The sequence below is a fragment of the Peromyscus eremicus genome, chromosome 8a (assembly GCF_949786415.1).
Source record: "Peromyscus eremicus chromosome 8a, PerEre_H2_v1, whole genome shotgun sequence".
NCBI lineage: Eukaryota > Metazoa > Chordata > Mammalia > Rodentia > Cricetidae > Peromyscus > Peromyscus eremicus.
In genome coordinates this window covers 85,697,618-85,718,362 of record NC_081423.1, presented here as the reverse complement: position 1 = coordinate 85,718,362, position 20,745 = coordinate 85,697,618, and the positions used below count along the sequence as shown (strand labels likewise).

The 20,745-nt window shown below is 41.0% G+C and overlaps 1 protein-coding gene across 1 annotated transcript in view; it reads left to right on the top strand.

Moving 5' to 3' along the window:
* The window catches only part of LOC131917824 (leucine-rich repeat-containing protein 37A3-like), a 47,853-nt gene that overhangs the window by 19,377 nt on the left and 7,731 nt on the right, over window positions 1–20,745 (top strand). The window contains exons 7-11 of the mRNA XM_059271926.1: window positions 3,064–3,135; window positions 4,526–4,600; window positions 7,279–7,397; window positions 9,913–11,648; window positions 12,427–12,531. Coding sequence (XP_059127909.1) covers window positions 3,064–3,135; window positions 4,526–4,600; window positions 7,279–7,397; window positions 9,913–11,648; window positions 12,427–12,531 — 2,107 coding nt within the window. The remainder of the gene's footprint in view (window positions 1–3,063; window positions 3,136–4,525; window positions 4,601–7,278; window positions 7,398–9,912; window positions 11,649–12,426; window positions 12,532–20,745) is intronic.

The window sequence follows — 20,745 nt, the reverse complement described above, 5'->3', positions numbered from 1 at the left end:
CCCATTGTACATACAGAGTCACTAGTGCTGAGGCACCTGCTCTGGCCAGCCCCTTCTAGATACCTTTGAGTCTTGAACTGTTTGATGAGGAAAATGCTACTAAAAGAACTCAGGTTTCGGGCTGTCTTACTCACATCGTTTCACTAGAAAGTCACAAAGCCAGAGTTTGAACCCAGATCCTACTGGCTCAAGCCACCTTTGCCTGTTCTTCCTGGAAGTCTTCCTTAGGGCAAGTTTAAGCACAGTGACTCTCAACACTGTGGTTAAGATACCGGCTCATCATTTTTTATTTCTTGCAATCTACTGGTATAACACAGAATTCTACACTGAGGAGCTTCACATGGGAGGCATGCTACCAGGCTTATAGGCCTTGTAGATAAAGAAAAGAAAGGATTTCTTCTTTCCTCACATAATTCATGCTCGTTGGAGCAGGGTCTGGGTCCCTCTACTTCTTTCTCTGACCATCTTCTAAGGAACCCATTTTTCTGCCTGCCTTTGGGACTCTAGTGTGGGTACTTTTGGAGGCAGCCTTAGTTTCCCCCTTCTACCTGTGCAGAACTGCAAGATCAGCCAGGGGTGAACTTCCTCAGGGCTTCTTGGGTGGTTTTCTACCTACCTTAAGATACACACATTTGCGCAACTTACTTTCCAAATTCCCAGGCAGACCGCTTGTGGTCTTCTGTTTCCAAAACTCATACATGAGCATCTCAGAGTTCCTGTGGACATTGTATTCCTCTGCTTTCTTGTCAGTCTTATTGCATAAGCTCTTTGTTGTCCCAACTGTCCTCATGTAACTGCCTCGGTTAGGACATTTGCCTGCAATCATTTTCCAAAAACATCTTCTGAGGGGAGTTTCTAGAACTAGAGACTGTCCAGTCAGGTCAAATACAAACAAGTCTAGTCTCACTAGGGGCCACCAATTCCCTAGGGTTGAGGCTTTGTGGGAGCTGCAGCTCCATTCTGCTCCTTTTAGTAGTGGGTCTATGGGCTGTTTTTTAAGGGTACCACAGAGCTACGGTGAGAAATGACGTAGGTCAAGTTAAAATAACACAAATTTTAGCGTTCTTACAGAAATTGAGTTGGTTTTCTTGAATAAATGATTCTGGAGTGTGGTAAACCTTTGGTTAAATTTCCACAGTTTGATATTTCATTATTTCATGGTGGGATGAACTCTGATGTCCTTACTCAACTATTTTCATTGGCATCAACATGTTGTCATAGTTTTGAATCTATAACAGCTCAGGGACAATGGGCTAATTAAATGTTAGTCATGGGAAACGATTAGGGAGAAGGAGTAAAAGGAAAGTATAATTTTTCCAGAAGCGTTCACATGAGCACGTGAGGTTTAAACAGTTAACTTCTAAGCCAGTCATGGCGGCACTCATGGCAGCAATCCCAGCACATGGTAGGTAAAGTCAGGAAGACCAGAGTCACAAGGTCATCCTGAGCTAGATAGTGAGTCCAATGTTTAATGCTATTCAGACATTCTTAAAATTTATATTTCAACTCTTTAACCTTTACTCATTTAGTTTGCATATGCTGTTGTGTAAGTAGAAGACAGCTGGGTTCAGGGACTGAAATATAGTTGTGAAGTTGGCAGTAGTCCCCTACCTACTAACTGCCATTTGCACCAACTGGCCAGCCCAGAAAATTGTGTTTTTAAAAGTTTTCTAGAAAGAGCATGATCAAATGCTGGGCGGTGGCAGAGTACACCTTTGATCCCAGCACTCGGGAGGCAGAAGCAGACTGATCTCTCTGAGATTGAGAACAGCCTGGTTCTACACAGAGAAATCCTGTCTTGAAAACAAACAAACAAACAAAGAACATGATTAAGATAAATTGTATGAGCTAGAGCTGTGGCCATAGCTCAGTAAGAACACGTACACATACCACCTGTGCATGAAGTCCTAGGTTCAATCAATCACCATCACTGCCAAAAAAATAATTTAAAGGAAAAGGCGATGTTAGGTGTGGAGATGGCTCAGCAGGTAAGAATTCTTGCTGCAAGCCAGGCGGTGGTGGCGCATGCCTTTAATCCCAGCACTCGGGAGGCAGAGCCAGGCGGATCTCTGTGAGTTCAAGGCCAGCCTGGGCTACAGAGTGAGATCCAGGAATGGCGCAAAGCTACACGGAGAAACCCTGTCTCGAAAAACAAAAAACAAAAAACAAACAAACAAACAAACAAACAAACAAACAAAAAGAATTCTTGCTGCACCAGCTGGATGACTAAGTTTGATTCCTGGAACCCTGTGGAAGGAGAAGACAGACTGACACATGCACAGGCTTGCTCCGTCTGTGCTGATGAAGAACACAAGTGAGAATGTTAGGTGGAGGCTTGCTGTGCCGTGAGCCTGCTCTGGCTCTTCTGACAGCCTTCTGTTTCAAAGCCAGGGAGATCGTCCTATTGTTTTTCTTGACTCAGTGAAGTAACTACAAAGTGTTTTATATTTCTAAAAATGGACAAGCACTTTGAATTATGGGGGACATTAAAAACAGCCTTCCCTCACCTTCCTTGCTGGGTGGTGGCAGCGTACATCTTTGATCCCAGCACTCGGGAGGCAGAGGCAGATGGAGATCTGAGTTCGAGGCCAGCCTGGTCTACAGAGCGAGTTCCAGGACAGCCAGGACAACACAGAGAAACCCTGTCTTGAAAAACCAAAAAAGTAAATGTAAACAAATAAATAAATAAATAATCCCCAAACAAAAGCCTTTCCTGCAGGGTAAGGACTTTATTACCATTGTACTTGTTTGTTGTTGGGTTTTTTGTTTTGTTTTGTTTTGTTTTATTTTTAACCTAAAAGCTCTTTGGCAATTTTTTCCTTTGTATTCCCCACCACACACTCTTCCTGTTTTTCTCTATTTTTTTTTTCTAAACACATGGATGGTTTCCAAGGGAAGAATGCTCATGGATTCTAAAGATAGTTTATAGCTATTTTTATATCTTATTTATTTATTTATTTATATTTTATTATAGTATTCCATACTAAAGAAATGAATCCAAACTTTTCAGGTAGTTTCAAAATGTTGAAATATTTGTAATGTAAATTCCATTGCATTTTTCAGAATTCTCAGCCGTAACCCTCTGACAGTTGTTGAAGATCCTTACTTTTATAAGTTGCCAGCGTTAAAATATCTGTAAGTATCGTGCCAATCTCATGGTTCCTTAGATGATTTCTGCTCTTCTATATTTCCATCAGGAAGGTATTTTCCCTTAGTGATGAAAAAAATCACAATTTTAGTTTTAACTAGATTGTTAAAAAAAGATCATTGACAACAGGATGGAAAGCCAGACAAGGTGGTACCCGCCTTTAGTTCCAACACTTGGAAGGCAGAGGCAGGCAGATCTCTGTGAGTTACAGACCATCCAGGGCTACACTGGAAGATACTGTCTCAAAAAAAATTGAAATAAAGTAGGAGCCTGACAAGATAGTTCAGCAAATCAAGGGCCTTGCCACCAAGGCTAAGGACCTGAGTTCAAGAACTAGCTCATAGTATTTGTCCTTTGACCTCCACATCTGCATTGTGGCACATGTACATACACACACGAAAAAAAATCAATGTTTTTTTAAAAAAAGAAGGAAAAGGGGTTGGAGAGATGGCTCAATGGTTAAGAGGACTTAATGCTTCTAGAGAAGACCCGGGTTCAATTCTCAGCACATATCAGCTGGCTCACAACCTCCTGGACTCATTCCAGAGCATCTGTGTTGCCTTCTGGTCTCAACAGGCACCAGAACACACATGCATACACATAAATAATAAGTAAATATTTTAAAAAAATGAAAAAGAAGCCCAGTGTGGTGGTGCACACCTTTAGTCACAGCACTTGGGAGGCAGAAGCAGGCAGGTTGCTGTAAGTTTAAGGCCAGCCTGGTCTATATAGTGAGTTCCAGGCCACCCAGGGCTACACCAAGAGACTTTTGTCTCAAAACTTAAAATACCCAGATTTCTGTATTTTTAGTATAAGTAGTGTATACAGGCTGACAGAACTTTAAATAAATAGGAAATAAGTGTTTAGAAATTAAAGTGAAAAATAAAATATAGAGTGGTAGTTGTAGGAGGGCAAATGCAATATCAAAATGAGAAGAAAGATAATGACAGAAAAGACAGGTTCTATTCTATGCCAGGGTCATTAATTTAAATAAATAGTAAACTTGCTTTTTTTCAAAAAGAGTTCTATGAAATAATCTTCTGTGGCAATAAGATTTTACTTTTATTTATGTTTACCTGTATATGTGTATGTCTGTATGCTAATATGCCCACATGTGTGGAAGTATCTGGAGAGGCCCGAAGAGGGCAGTACATGCTATGAAGTAGGAGTTCCATGTGGTTGTGAGCTGCCCAACATGGGTGCTGGAAACTGAACTCAGGTCCTCTGCAAGAGCAAGCAGTAAATGCTCTTAACCTCTGAGCCATCTCCAACCCCAACAATAAATTCCTGAGCCAGATAGCTTCATAGGAAAGCCAGAGTTTAAGAAACCACATGTGACGAAAATGATTCCTCATGAAATCTGGCTTTCTCCTTCAGAGACCTGGGAACAACGCAAGTGCCACTGACGGCGCTTGAGAACATCCTCATGATGACTCTGGAGCTGGAACATCTGTAAGGTTCATTTTCTTGGAATATTCACTTAGATTTTAAAATGTTAGTGTGTGTGTGTGTGTGTGTGTGTGTGTGTGTGTGTGTGTGTGTGTGCAGGCATTGAGTACTACAGCATGAGTACGGAGGTCAGAGGACAGCTTTATGAGTTGGCTCTCTTCTTACACTGTGGGTTCCAGGGATCACACTTGTTTATGGGACAGGGGACTTTCTGCTGAGCCATCTTGCCAGCCCTAGATTTCTTTATGGTTTCTTTATTTTAAATGTTTTTGAGATTTGCCTTACTTCTTGAGTCTGAGGTATTGAGGTATAATTTTCATGCAATTAATTCAAGTACATGCTTTATTGAGCTTTCATGGTCAATTCCATACCCACTCTTACATCACTGATACAGACCATTTGTCCCTCCTAAGGGCCCCTCCTGGACCTTTGCACCCCTCCCACCACCAGCCCCTGTGACCCACCAATCTTATTTCTAGCCCTACAATTTTTCCTTCCCCAGAACATCTCATAAATGACATCCCATAGTGTGTGGCCTTTTGGATCTGTCTTCTCTCCCTGAGCATGATCTTTAGCGTATCTCACCAGCAGTATATGAGAAAGCAATGTCTTGAAAAGGTGTTCATCTGGACTTGGGGTGTAGCTCAGTGGGTAGAGTGTTTACCTAGCATGTGTGATGCCCTAGGTTTGATACAGACCAGCATTGTGGTGAACACTTGTCCTTCCGAGTCAAGGCCATCTTCAACTACACTGGCAGTTCCTGGGATACCAAACAGCTTTGCTTTCTGCCAGCTCATCTGAAGGAGTGTCTGTGCCCTTCTCACCTGAACTTTGTCCTAGCCAGTGTCCTGTCATGTCTAGTCATACGCAAACAGCCTTTTCCTATGTATGCTTACTTTAAGGCAATGCCCACATTGAATGAGATGTCTGTGTTCTTGTTTTGTCTATGAGGCAGGGTCTTCTCCTGTAGCCTAGGTTGCCTTGAACTTGTGATTGTCCAATCTGGCTTCTTACTGATGTTTTTGAAATTTTTTTTTTGTTTTATAAATTGGCATTTCAATCTGGCTTTATTTGTTTCCTCGGGAATAGTTCAGGTCAAACATCTGATACTGCCTTCCTGACTGGGATTTCAGGTGGCCTATCGTGTCAAGTCTGATCACCCAAAGGTGGTATATTGAAGTTCTTCAAATTAGTTTTATATGTGGTACTTAGTAAATAATCTGGGGATTTGGGGGGAAACCTCACTAGAGATACCACATGTTACCAGGGAAACCAGGGTTAGGAATGGACTCAAAAGGAAACTTGAGGCCAATCAGAGTAAACAAACAAATAGAGCAAGCAAGTTGTGGGCTCAGCAGCTGCCTGGAAATATCAGACAAAAGGAGGAAGAGGGAAAGCCATTCTACTCTACCATCCCACAGCAAAGGGGAGCAGGTCGCCTCAAGGGGACGGGGGGCGGGGGGAGAATAAAAAGGTCCTTTGGGCACATCAGGCTGTGGTCAATATCTAGAAGAATAAGCTAGAAAAGAAAGAAAGTAAAAATTGCACCTTTTGTAGCCAGGACTCGGAAGGGCACGATGACTCCCAGGAATTCTGGGAAGGAAAATAGATTGTCTCCTTGAAGGGAAAAGTATTCTTGTCTCATTAGCATGGCTTAAGTTGGATTTCCCTTCTTGTGGGGTGGTTCCACCCTCTTGAGGGGTGATCCCTTCGATGAGTGATTGATTTGCCCAACGGGAATGGTGTCACCAATGTCCCAGGAATGAGTCCCATCCTCTTGACCAGAAGGAAACAGATTTTCCTTGATGGACCTTCACTGCTACTGTACCATACATCACCCCTCAAACATCTTTCACCCCGATGTGAACTAATGATAATCTTGTCTGAAGCAATTACTACTTGGTGGTTGAAACTGACATATTATTAACTGGTGTTCTATTGGAGAATTACCCTGAACCTGTTTTGGAGCACCATCATCAATTCGTGGACTCTTCACAATCACATCGTGCTTTACTGTAGTGTGTGTGTGTGTGTGTGTGTGTGTGTGTGTGCGCGCGCATGCGTGCGTGCGTGCGTGCGCGCGCGTGCGTGCGTGCGTGTGTGTGTGTGTGTGTGTGTGTGTGTGTGTGTGTCTTAAGATCAAACCCAGGACCTTGCACTGATACAGGAGCACTATGCTGCACCTCCAGTCCTTATCCTTTCAAATTATGCAGTCATGGTCATTGTGATTGATCCCTGATGCCATTTAACTACATGATATGGTTAAAATGGGCTGCTTTAGATTTGAGATGAGTTCTAGTATTTTCTACTCACAACAGGAATAAAGTATTCCTAGGTTGGAGGCTTGCCCAGGCCCTTCTTCCTGTTCATGACCAACCGAGTGAGACTTGAGCTGGGAGGAGAGGCTTCCTCCATCCATGTCACCTGGTTCTGTTCCCGTCACCTTTGGTTTAGGCACAAACCCACCCTGACACTCGCTCTTCTTTGAGCATCTCTGTCCTCCTCCGTGATGATTTTCAATTTCAGAGAGCAGCAATTTGCCTTTGAGTCCCCACCCAACTGCCCACGCCACGTGCCTCAAGAATTCCTTCCTCCTCAACCCTGTGGTGGCCTTGGCCTGCCTCTTCTGCACCTCAGTAAGGCTTTTCCAGTAAACCAATGTTCTGTCTTTCTGTTTATAGGATCTTACCTAAACACATGGTCTGCTGCCTCTGCAAATATAAAGCTGATATTGAGATTGTCTGCAAGACAATCAAACTGCATTGTCATATTGGATGTCTGATAAACACCACATATTGTCGTGAGTCTCTTCCTGATAAATGTTTTAATATTGACATGTAATTTTTAACTGGTAAATATAATTTTTCTCTTTAAATTATTTTTTATTTTAATTAAAATTAATTAGTCACTTCCTTTCCTGCCTTCCTTTTCTTCATTCTAACCCCTCTCATATCCCCCTGACTCCCCCTCAAACTGACTCTTTTTCTTGATTCTTATTGCTACATATACAGAGATATAAACACATAAATATATAATATGACTTGCTGAGTCTTGTTGGTGCTGCTGTGTGTATAAGATTCATGGCTGACCACTTTAATTGGATAACCAGTTAGGAGGCTCCTCCCTGGGAGAGACTAATTCTCCATCTCTCAGCAGTCATTAACTGCCTGTAATTCTTTGTCTAGGAGTGGGGTCTCATGACATTTTCCCTTTAATATGTCTATTAGTGTTGTCCTTGTTCACGTTTTGTGTAGGCGACAGTATTTTTGAGGTGGTACGGGTGTAACTTTCCTGTCATTCCTAGATGACAAAATCTCACGGCTGACTTCCTGGTCCTCTGGCTCTTACAATTTGTCTACCACCACACCCCCTTCTGTGGTGGTCCTAAAATTTAAACTAATAATTCTTTACTTCTATTCCTTCATTCATAATAGAACTCCCTAAACTTCTGAATTTCTCTCTTGTAAAAATTGGGCTCTCAGATATTATTGCAATATTTAAAAATATGATTGTTCTGTGGGCCAGAGAGATAGCTCTGAGGATCAAGATGCTTGCCACACACATCTGGTAATCTTTTTTTTTTTTTTTTTTACAGATTTATTTATTTATTTATAAGAGGGTGTCAGACCTCACTACAGATGGTTGTGAGTCACCGTGTGGGTGCTGGGAATTGAACTCAGGACCTCCAAAAGAGCAGCCAGTGCTCTTAACCTCTGAACCATCTCTCCAGCCCCACATCTGGTGATCTTAATCAATTTCTGGAACTCCCATAAAGTTTGAAAGAAAGAAAAACTCCACAGAGTTGCCTTCTGACCTCCACACTCAAACCATCACACATGTATCCATACACATCATGCACATGCAGACACAATATATGTACATACATACATACACACACATACACACAGGAAGCTAGAGAGATAGTTTAGTGGTTTAAAGTACTTGCTGCTCTTGCAGAGGACCAGGTTCAGTTCCCAGTACCCACATGGTAGCTCACAATCATCCGTAACTCCAGTTCCAAGGGATCCAGTGCCCTCTTATGACCTCTGCAGGCCAGGCACACATGAGGTACACATATATAAATGCAGGCAAAACACTCATACACATAAAATGAATCCTTTAAAAACATATACTTATTAGCCAGGTGGTGGTGGCTGCGGTGGTGAATGTCTTTAATCCCAGCACTCGGGAGGGAGAGGCAGATGGATCTCTGTGAGTCTGAGGCCAGCCTGGTCTACAGAATGAGTTCCAGGACAGCCAGGACTACACAGTAAAACCTTGTCTCGAAAAAACAAAAGAAATATAAACATATAAAATTGTTCCATACACAAAAAGAGCAAGAGATGGACTGGAACAGGACGGGTGATATAAATGTTCACGCTCTGTAAACTATATACACTGTGCTCCGTACCTTGCTTCAGTGGTCACTTATCATAAATGGCACTGCCACCTGCAGCTGGATTTACATACATGATCTCAAGCACCCCTGACCTCTAGGGAAGGTGTAGATGGTTTTTGTTTTGTTTTGTTTTTGTTTTTTGTTTTGTTTTCTTATGCACTTTCTTAACACTGTGATACCCTTTGGTTTAGAACCCAAGAGCTTCTCATTCTAGAAGCAGTGAGTGCTGCCTGCCTCTCCTGATGGAACATGCCTAGATTGGCCAGCTCTGTATTTGTGCTCAGCCTCAAGTTTTTCTATCCACAGGTCACTTGTGTGATTTTAATTAGTTGTTTGTTATTTGTTAGTTTTTTAAGGTAGGGTCTCATTATGTAGGCTTGGCTGGCCTAGGACTCCCTGAGTATTCCAGGCTGGCCTTGAACTCATACAAATCTGCCTGTCTCTGACTCTGGATTTTTTTTTTTTTTGGCCAGGATCATAGGCATATGCCACCATGTCTGGTGTCATATGACTTTTAAAGTGTTTTTCTAAGTGGAGTGTGGTGGCACATGGTGGTAATGCCACCTACTCAGGAGGCTGAGACAAAAGGAGCCCATTACAAGGCCATATAGACAACTTAGTGAGACCCTGTATTCCAACTGTGAGCTTTTCCTGAGGACTGAACGTGGGCAGCTCTCCACAGATGGCCTGTGCGCATGCTATAGAATGTTCTCAGCAGCTGCTTTGCTGGTCCTGTCCCCTCTGGTTGTCACTGCCATTTCATAGGTTTAAATTTGGGGTTTTTTTTCTCTCCACTCATGGGTACTCCATCCAGTATTTTCTGATCCCTAATTTATTTGGTTGGGTTAAATGGCTGTGGAATGGGGAAGGGCTGCCAGTGTTCTCTGACCCAAAGCAATCTCTTCGTCTTTGACAGTTGAGGCCTCTATAGGGAACCCAGAAGGACCATTCATGAAGGTGTTGCAATCCCGGAAAGAGAACACCAGTACAGAGCTTGCTATTGAACCAGAAAGCAGCGCTTTAGAAAAAGATGCTCTTAGCTCTTCAGGCTTCATGAATGAACAGCTGGACTTTAATGATGAAAGTGATGTTATTAGTGCCCTAAATTACATACTGCCATATTTCTCAGAGGGAAATCTGGAAGATGTAGTGTCAACATTGTTACCATTCATTAAACTGCTGTTTTCTAATATACAAAATGTAGATAATTCACTGGAACCCTACAAAAATGATTCAAGGAACCTTGCTCTTAACCCTGTACCAAAGGCAAGTAAGATGGCTTACAAAAATAAACTGAATAAGCTTTATTTTCTAGAGAATTTGTTAGACGCAGAAATTGATGAGGTTAGAAAGAAAGAGAAAACCGCCATGCTTATGCAGCAGTCTAGCCGCTTGGGTTCCAAATTTAAACGACGAATATTTAAAAAGAGATGGGAACCTGCCCAGGCAGAGGAAAGCAGTCTTGCAGAGATTGAGAAGGCAGAGAAAAGGCTCCACAGGATGAACAGAGTGCTCAAGGGGACAGGAAGCATACAGAAAAGGCATTTCAAGGACGTGAGTGCCAAGAGCCTGTGGAGCAAGCAGAGTGACCACGCACCTGTGGAGAACATCGCCAAAGACGGGCAGCTCAGGAGCCCACCCACAACAGAGCTGCAGCAGCTCCATCTGGGGCAGAAGCCCAGGAAGTCAGTGGGAAATTCCTTCCACTCAGAGCCCTTGCTCCCAAAGGAACACGGGGAGGCAGTGTCTTCTTCCCCAGAACCGTCCCTGGTGGACGAGGCTCCCACTACAAAATCTCTACCTGAGTTCATAGACAGACGAAAAGACTTGTCTTACACCATTTATGTTTTAGAAAGTGCAAATGCCAATGTGAAAAGAACGAAGGGGTCTAATCCTAATTTACAGTCTGAAGAGAGACATCGAAACCTTAGGAAGAAAAAATCTCATTTCCAGTTGATTGCAAAGAAGCCAGCATCCTCTGTAGTGAGGAGCCTGGTAAATTCCCCTGCGGGAAGGGTCTTTTCATCTTTAGGAGACCTGAGTTATGCAGGAAAGCCTATTTCAGAAGTATATGCTGCTTCAGAACCTTCTACAGAAAAACCACCTGAAGAAAATCATACTACAACAGTTAATACTGGAAGAAACAGCCTCAAACCAACCACCACTACTGTGCCTGAAAGAGCTGCATCGGAGACCACAACCCCTGAGAATCTGACTACAGAGTCCAATGTGACTACATCCGATTTAATTCCAACTGTTAAGCAAACCAGTGAGCCATCGTTAGACTTCATCTTGGGGTCTCACTCACATGACCATTTGAAAGAAAATGAGTACCCATTGGTGATGTCACCAGGTGATCAGTTTGAATCTCATCTAAACAAGCAGCTGCGGCCCCTTATCCCCAACAATAACGTGAGGAGGCTTATTTCTCATGTTATCAGGACTTTGAAGATGGACTGCACGGACTCCCACGTGCAACTGTCCTGTGCCAAGCTCATCTCCAGAACAGGGCTCCTGATGAAGCTTCTCAGTGAGCAACAAGAATTCAAGTTGTCCAGGACCGACTGGGATACAGAGCAGTGGAAAACCGAGAACTACATCAATGAAAGCACAGAAGCCCAAGGTGAACAGAAGGGTCTGGAACCAAGTCAGGTGAGGATAGTGGCCGGAACATGGGGCCCTGCCTTCTCAGTCATTCAAGCAGAAAGACCAGGGGCTCCCACTCCAGATCTTGTATTGGCCACACACTAGAGACAGTGATTTCTACTGTGCTTCGGTGTGTATTTTGCTGAGCTGTTTTGTTTTTGAGACAGGGTCTCCCTATGTAGCCTTGAATTCCTGGAATTCCCATGCAAATCAGGCTGGCCTTGGAACTGCAGAGATCCACTTGCCTCTGCTTCCCAGTGCTGGGATTAAAGGTGTTTGCTACCACACCTAGGTTCCACTGTTTCTAAATTTAGAGACTGAAGCAGACCTAAAAAACAGAATATAATAAAGTATACAATAATAAAGCATGTAACACATTGGATCCAGTATGATCTCTTATAAATCTGAAAGCTACTCACCTAGAAGAATGTTTTTAGGTTGTTTTTTTTTCCCCTATCGTTTTGTTGTTCAGTGTAGATCAAACCCAGCGCCTAGCACAAGCTAAGCAAGGGTTCAAGCACAGAGGTACATCCCCAGACCTCAGTTCTTTGTCGGAATCTCACTGTACAGTCAGTCCAAAATAGCCTGCTCACTCTAGCTGAAGCTGGTACCAATCTCCTGTCAGTCTTCCTAGCTTACTTCCAATTGCTAGATTATATACATGTTACCATGCACAGCTCAAGAATGAAGTTTGAGCAATTAGCCTTTAACCTTCTCTCATTCTTTTTACTTTATTCCTTGACAACAGAAATGACTATTTATTCATTTATCTTGTACTTTTTAGCTCACAAAAGCAGTTCCAGGATATGGCTACAACAACAAAGTCATCTTGGCAATATCTGTAACTGTAGTCGTGACAGTTTTGATTATCATTTTCTGTCTCATTGAGGTAAGGACAACAGTACATTCATGTGTCCAGAATGTACCCTGTCTGTGTAATAGATTTAGAACCTGTGAAGTGAAAACCTGTATTGGTGAAATTATTATGGCCACTCCACGTAGTTAAAAGGAGATTTATTTAATGGTGTAACTTACAAGTTAAGGGATAGGTAGGTCGCGGGGTCTGGGGAAGGTGTATCGCAGTCCAGCGGTGTTCTCTGGAGCTCTGCTTGGCCCACCTTCACCGTCCAAGGTCCCGGAACCGAGTGAGTGCACTGCCCATCCAGATCTCAGGTCTCCAGGCGCCTCCCTTGGCCCCACCTTGTAGGCGTGACAGTTGCCGAAGTCTCAATGGGGGTTGGAACTTCCAGATCAAAGCTGGAATGGCTACCCACTACATCTCCCCCTTTTTGTCTAAATAAGAAGGTTCTAACCTAATACAAGACTATATACAAAGGAATGGTTATCAAATATTGTCCAGGAATAATGAGGGATAATGACCTAGATAAGATGAAACTACAACCAATGCAAACAATATCAAGCAAGAAACACATACTAAAATCCAGAGAAGTATAGAGTATAGGTAAATGGCATGTTACAAAGATCATTCCAAAAGGTGTCCTATCCTAAAGAACCTGAATCTAATACTTAATATGTTCTATCTACTAAGTTGTAACTATAACTGCTAGTCTTCAATCCCATCAAAGACCTGAGAAGGAATATAATGGTACCTGAGAAATGGTAGATGGATGCAAGCAACTTTCGGGAATCTTGCAAGAGTAGACCGAGACAGCTGGCAGCCTGGTCAGTCACATAATGTTTCTCAGCATTGTTGGTGCATTCAAATTGGCTACAGGCCTAAAGTATCTGACAGACCATTTTCCAAAGCAGGAATTCTGAAAGCCCATCTTACCCTGTCTTGGCAGAGTACAGTGGTCACTTTCCTTGTGTCCCGCTTGTCCAGAAAGGACAGCATTGCATTTGTACTGTCAGCCGTTGAGGCAAGAGCAGTTCTTTGCCCAGTAGGCCATTTTGTGCCAAGAAGACAAACTTCCAAATGGAAATGTCTTAGAAGCCCAACATTCTCTCGGGATCAAATTGGTGCAGCCAGGAGCAATTGTGTCTCACGTCAACAGAATTCTAAGTTATTTAAATGCCATTTTCTCTAGGTCTATGAAGTGTTTGAAGATTACCTGTCCATCTGATCTATGTATCTGTAAATCTGGATAACCTAACTAACATAACTATAGAGATGACAAGCATAGGTGACTATAAATCTATAAGTCTTATCTACTGAAATAACCTAAGGACTAAGGCTTCACGTAAACAAGGTAAACAGTCTATAAGCAAGTGTATGGTCAACAACGATGACTTCAAAATTGTGACAATACACAAGATGTTATAACAGAGGTAGGAGTATGTAGTGCAATATGCAATATGACAATAATCTTAAATATATATCAATATTTATAACAGAGGTAGGAGTATGTAGTGTGATATGCAATATGACAATAATCTTAAATATATATCAATATACTGAATATCCTAAACAGAAGTAGAACATACATAAAGTATGACAGATATAAATTTACATTTGTATCAATATACAAATATTTCAAATAAGAGTAGAAATATATGTATATTATAACAAATATAGTTCTGTATTTGTATCAATATACAAATTATCTCAAACAGGAATATAAACATAGTTTACATTTGTATCAACATATAAGAATCCATAACAGTGCAAATTACAGTGCAAATTATTTAAAGCTGCTATTTTACTAAATTTGTTTACTAGTATACACAATAATCTACCATAATATCTTATACCTATACATTCCATTTCTTCTTTTCCCTTTTTTCTCTTTTTTTTTTTTTTTAGAATACTGAGTTTAATATTTTATTCCACCCCCAACCCTATAACCATCATCCATAACCCTGAGAATTATGAAACCTAAGGGAGAAGGGGTGTCGTTTTCTTAGAATTGCTTCCTGCTGTTTAGGGGGTGATGTTATCTCTGTTGGGTACTGTGAGAAAGCTCAGATAGTTAAATCTCAGTTAGACTAACTGTAGGTTCTGCAGCAAGTCTTAGAGTAATGGGTAAGATTGTCTGAAATTCTGGTAAGAAGTGTAGTATGATGATGATTACCATGGCATCATTCTGGATTGGGTAGAGTTGTTGTTGGGGCCCCATCTTCCTTCTGGAGACTTCTGAGATTGCTATTAGAAAAACTTATTTGTTATCAAAATGGAAGATTTGGATTTAAAGAGGACATAGCATGTAAGAAAGGATTCTGAGAAATCAAGAGTAAGCATGGAGAGAATTAGAATCTAGAAGACAATGGTCCCTTTATATTGGTTTCCTTCTGTCCCACACCAGAGGGCTCTTCTGATATGGGACTGAAGAATCTCTCAAACTTTTCTTTTAGCAATGTGCTTGGGTTTAGAGAAGGAGTGAGCCAATTCCATCTCCAAAGCCAACTTGACTTATAATTGAATTGGAACCACAACTTTTCTAGATTGATAGAGAGATAGATGTTAGACAGTGAGATTTTACTGTGTGTAGATTGGTACCAATAGATTCTTTCTTTCTGCTGTAAACATCCAGATATCCAAGGCCTTATGATTTTTGGAAGATGGGTATTTCCATTATCCTGGAAAGACAAAAAGCAGAACCCTACCCCCAACCTTTGATTGTTAAATTTTTCTTACAACTTGTAGAGATGTCACATTGGTGGATGATCTTTTACTTCTCCTCATCAAGGGGTTTTTCCTGTTTGAATTGAATTTTTATTAATTTTGTTGGTATCCATAGCTTTTCTTCTCCTGCAGAAACAAAGGCAAAACCCCTTCCCCAACGTAGAACATATCCAGGTTTCCATTCTGAGGTCAGCACATCCTTGAAATAAACCGGTTGGTTTAGCTCAGGAGTTTTGTCTGTCGTCCAATGTCTCTCCGCAGCTGTTGTTCCTTTCTCATCAGCATTGAGAAAATTCAAGGTTAATAAAGCACTATGCAATCTATTTCTAGGAGTCATTGTTACCTGTTGCTGTTTATTTAGCATATCCTTTAAAGTTCGATTGGATCTTTCTATGACTGCTTGGCCTATGGAATTGTGTGGTATACCTGTAACATGCTTTATATTGTAATAAGCAAAGAATTATCTCATTTTATTGGAGACATATGCTGGGGCATTGTCTATCTTAATTTGTACAGGTATTCCCATGATGGCCATAACTTCTAATAGGTGTGTAATCACAGAATCAGCCTTTTCAGAACTCATAGGAGTTGCCCATTGAAATCCTGAATAGGTGTCAATGATATGATGTACATACTTTAATCTTCCAAATTCTGCAAAATGAAACACATCCATCTGCCAAATTTCATTTCTTTGTATACCTTTTGGATTGCTCCCTGCAGGTAATGGAAGTTGGTTATAGATGGAACAAGTAGGACATTTTTTCACAATATCCTTAGCCTGTTGCCAAGTGATGAAGAAATCCTTCTTCAAACCTTTGCTATTTACATGGTATTTCTTATGAAATTCTGAAGCTTCTAGCACATTACCTATTAGTAACTGATCAATCTCATCATTACTTTGTACTAGAGGTCCTGGCAGACCTGTATGGGATCTGATATGTGTTATATATATATAGGATGTTCCCTTTTTCTGATGATTTCCTGCAATTGTATGAATAACGAAGTTAATTCTGTATTATCAGGAATAAATTCAGCAGTTTCAATATATAAAACAACTCTCTCTGTATATTGAGAGTCAGTGACTATATTGAGGGGTTCTGTGAAGTCCATCAGTACCATAAGAATGGCATACAGTTCTGCCTTTTGTACAGAGCTGTATGGACTTTGTACCACTTTACTTAAGTCTCCTGATTTATATCCTGCTTTCCCTGATTTATTTGCATCAGTATAGAATGTGAGGACTCCAGAAATTGGCTTTTGTCATACAATGTGAGGGAGGACCCATTCGGTCTTCTTTATGAATTCTATTCTCTTGCTTTTGGGATAGTGGTTGTTAATCTCTCCCAAAAAGTTACTGCAGGCTCTCTACCAGTATTCATTATCTTTCCATAGTGATGAAATTTCTTCATTAGTTAAAGGTACTACAATTTCTGCTGGGTCCATTCCTGTCAACTGGAGAAGTCTTAGTTTACCTTTTTGAATCAAATCAGAGATCTTTTCTATATAAGTCTTTAATTTCTTATTTGGTTTACGTGGTAGGAATATCCATTCCAATATAATATCTTCCCTCTGCATCAAAATACCTGTTGGGGAATGTCTGGAGGGGAATATGACAAGAATGCATTTAAGTTCTGGATCCACATGATCCACATGTGCTTCTCGAATTGTCTTTTCTACTAGAGCCAATTCCTTCTCAGCTTCGGCTGATAATTCTCTTGGACTATTTAATTCTTTGTCCCCTTCTAGAGTATTAGCCAAATTTTGTAGTCCATCTTTGGGTATTCCCATGATACCCAGTAAGTTGGAAATGCTTCCTAATAACTTTTGAAAATCATTAAGAGTCTTCAATCGATCTCTCCTTAGACCTTTTGGGGTCTAATTTTTTGTAGCTCTATCTTATATCCTAAGTAATTAATAGAATCTCCTCTTTGTATTTTTTCAGGAGCAATTTGCAGTCCCCAGCGAGGCAAAACTTTTTTTACTTCTTCAAACATGCTTTCTAATATATCTAATTTTGGATCAGCTAATAGGATATCATCCATATAGTGATAAATTATAGATTGTGGAAACTTTACACGAATTATCTCCAATGGTTTCTGCACGAAGTATTGGCACAAAGTAGGGCTGTTTAACATTCCCTGTGGGAGGACCTTCCATTGATATCTCTTGACTGGCTGAGAATTGTTATAATTAGGTACTGTGAAGGCAAATTTTTCTCTATTATTTTCTTGTAAGGTATGGTAAAGAAACAGTCTTTTAAGTCAATAACTATTATAGGCCATTCTTTAGGTAGCAGAGAGGGCAAAGGCATCCCAGTCTGTAGGGAGCCCATTGGCTGAATTACTTTATTAATAGCTCTCACATCTGTCAGCATTCTCCAATTACCAGACTTTTTTTTAATAACAAATACAGGAGAATTCCAAGGGCTGGTAGATTCTTCAATGTGTTGAGAATTTAACTGCTCTTGAACCAGCTATTCTAAAGCTTGTAGCTTCTCTTTTGTCAAAGGCCATTGTCTAACCCAGACAGGTTTATTAGTTAGCCATTTTAAAGATAAGGCAGTTGGTACTTCTGAGAGTTCAACAGCAGTCATGCTCTGTTTGTGAACAGCCTGAATGGTTGGTGACTGATTTTTATAGCATGTCATGATATTGTTCCTAGAAACATGCATTGGTCTGTATTCCTTTTCTGAAAGTGTAGGAATTTTAATCTGGGTATTCCACTGTTGTAACAGATCTCGGCCCCAAAGATTTACTGCTACATTTGCTACATATGGCTTCAGCCTTCCTCTCTGTCCTTCTGGCCCTATGCATTCAACCCATCTCAAACTCTGTTTTATCTGAGATAGGGTGCCAATCCCTAAAAGTTGGACATCTACCTCTTGAAGAGGCCAATTCGGATGCCATGATTTTGGTGTAATTATAATCACATCTGCACCTGTGTCTACCAGGCCCTCCAGAACCAGGCCATTAATTCGAATTCTAAGCTTTGGTCTTTGTTCATTTACGGAAGTCTGCCAAAATATTTGTTTTATAGTGTTCTTTGTAAACTGTGATCCACCTTTCAGAGCTCTTTTATCATCCATTGCGGTATCGGTTTTTACATTAGGCATTGGTTTATTCAGTTGTCCTGGAGAGGAATTTCTTCCACAGTGGCTGGGAATGTTCATACTACATTTGATTTTGGGGCCTGCAAGAGGCCCCCTGAGGTGTTTCCCGCCAGTAAAGGGTTGCCTCGTATATCTATTTTTGATCTGCACTCACTGGTCCAATGTCGGCCTTTGCCACACCTTCTACATAATCCGGGAGGTGGTTGGGGTCTCCTGTTTAGGCTATTCCTAAAAGGAGTATTACTTCTAGGAGTACCCCACGTACAGTTTTTACTTATATGACCTGGTGTACCACATTTAAAACATTTGGTAACATGGGGCCTTCTTTCACCTCTGGGATTTGTCTCTCCTATCCAAGCCTCATTACTGTAGTTACGAGACTCAACACCATTAGTATACTGAATCCATTCTTCCAAAGGAGCTGATCTGATCTTTAATGGTGTAAGTATTCTTCTGCATTCTGCATTAGCATTGTCGAATGCCAAGGACTCAATTAATACTTTTCTTAATTCTTTATCTGATACAGCTTTTGTTATAGCTGTGTTCAGCCTTTGTAAAAAATTGGTGAAGGGTTCGTGAGGTCCCTGAAATATCTTTGTGTATACCTCAGTTGGTTTTCCAGGTTCTGGAATTTTTTCCCAAGCATTTAGAGCTGCTGTACGGCATAGGGATATTGTATGCTCATCATAAGTGGCTTGTACATTCCTGTCAGCGAAACATCCCTCACCAAGTATTTGATCTTGGGAGATCACAAAACCTCTGATTTTACCTTGTTGTTCTAAATTTTTTGCCTCTTCTCTTAACCAGCTTTTCCACTGTAGCTGCTGGCTATATTCTAGAACAGCTGAAATTAACTGATGCCAGTCATCTGGGATAATTTTATGTGAGGTAGACCACGAGTTTAACATCTGTCTTACGTATGTGGAGTGTATCCCATAGGTAACTACTGCTTCCTTTATATTTTTAAAGTCCCTTGTTGAAATTGGTTGTAATGTATATGTATTATATGGCTCGGGGTGTGTGTCATCTGCTGGCTTCTGATGGATGATAACAGGATAAGCCATTGTGTGAGAGCCATTTGGAGATGTTACAACCTCTATGATCTTGCCCTTCTGCTTATTAGGTTCCTTGTCATGTTTACTGAGAGTTTCTTCTAAGGCTTGCAAACGAGCACCTAGGGTCTGTTCTAGGGAGTGAACCTCCGCTCTGGCAAGGGACTCCAGATTTCTCATGGAATCATAGAAGTTTTTATGTTCCTCAGAAACACATGATTCCATGGACCTTATCTTATCAATTAATGATAATCTTTCTTCCTTATATAGTGTCTGGAGAGTTAGTGTTCTGTCCATTAAATATTCACATTTATTATCAATAAGATCAATTTTTGGTACAAGCCTGTTTTGTAAATCCTGATCAGCAGATTCCAGTGAAAGAATCTTTTTCTGTACACTTTCATTGCTAATTCTTAAAGCAGATTCCAGAGAAAGAATCTTTTTCTGTACGCTTTCATTGCTATCTCTTAAAGCAGATTCCAGAGAGAGAATCTTTTTCTGTACGCTTTCGTTGCTATCTCTTAAAGCAGATTCCAGAGAAAGAATCTTTTTCTGTAAGCCTTCATTGCTCTCTTTTAAAGCAGATTCCAGAGAAAGAACCTTTTTCTGCAAGCCTTCATTGCTATCTTTGAAAGCCTGTAAATCCTGGCTAGCAGATTCCAGAGAGAGAATCTTTTTCTGTAAGCCTTCATTGCTATTTTTTAAAGCCTGTAAATCCTGGTTAGCAGATTCCAGAGAAAGAATCTTTTTCTGTAAGCCTTCATTGCTATTTTTTAAATCCTGTATCAGTCCCAATAATGACTCATCTTTGTTCTTGTTATTAAACCAGTGTTTGAACACTGTGTGAATTATTACAATGAATGCCAAAATGGTACAGGCCATATATGACTTAGGAAGGTCATATATTTCCAGGAAGATGTCATTCATCATACAGGCAAAAAGGTTTTCAAATTCTTGTGAGGTAATGTTGTCAGCCATATTACAAGAATTACTCAAAATTTGTTAGTCAATTTTAAGGTGTAAAATTATCAAGTACTTTTACTTGAAACAATATGCTTACCTTTCGTGGTTTTCAAGGGTGTAGTAGCACTTTTCAGCCAACAGGTGGCGTTGGTACAGCTCCAAAGCAGGGCCTACTGGTGATCTTGGCTGACTGCAGCTCACTGGAGTCAAGATGGCGGGAGCCGGAGCCAGCGCCAGCACTCAGGAAGCTGGGGAGTGCCTCTTGAGTGCTGGGATTAAAGGCGTGTGCCACCACCGCCCTGCCCTACCCAGCTCTAAGCTGCAAAGCAGGGCCTGCTGGTGATCTTGGCTGACTGCAGCTCGCTGGAGTCAAGATGGTGGGAGCCAGAGCCAGCG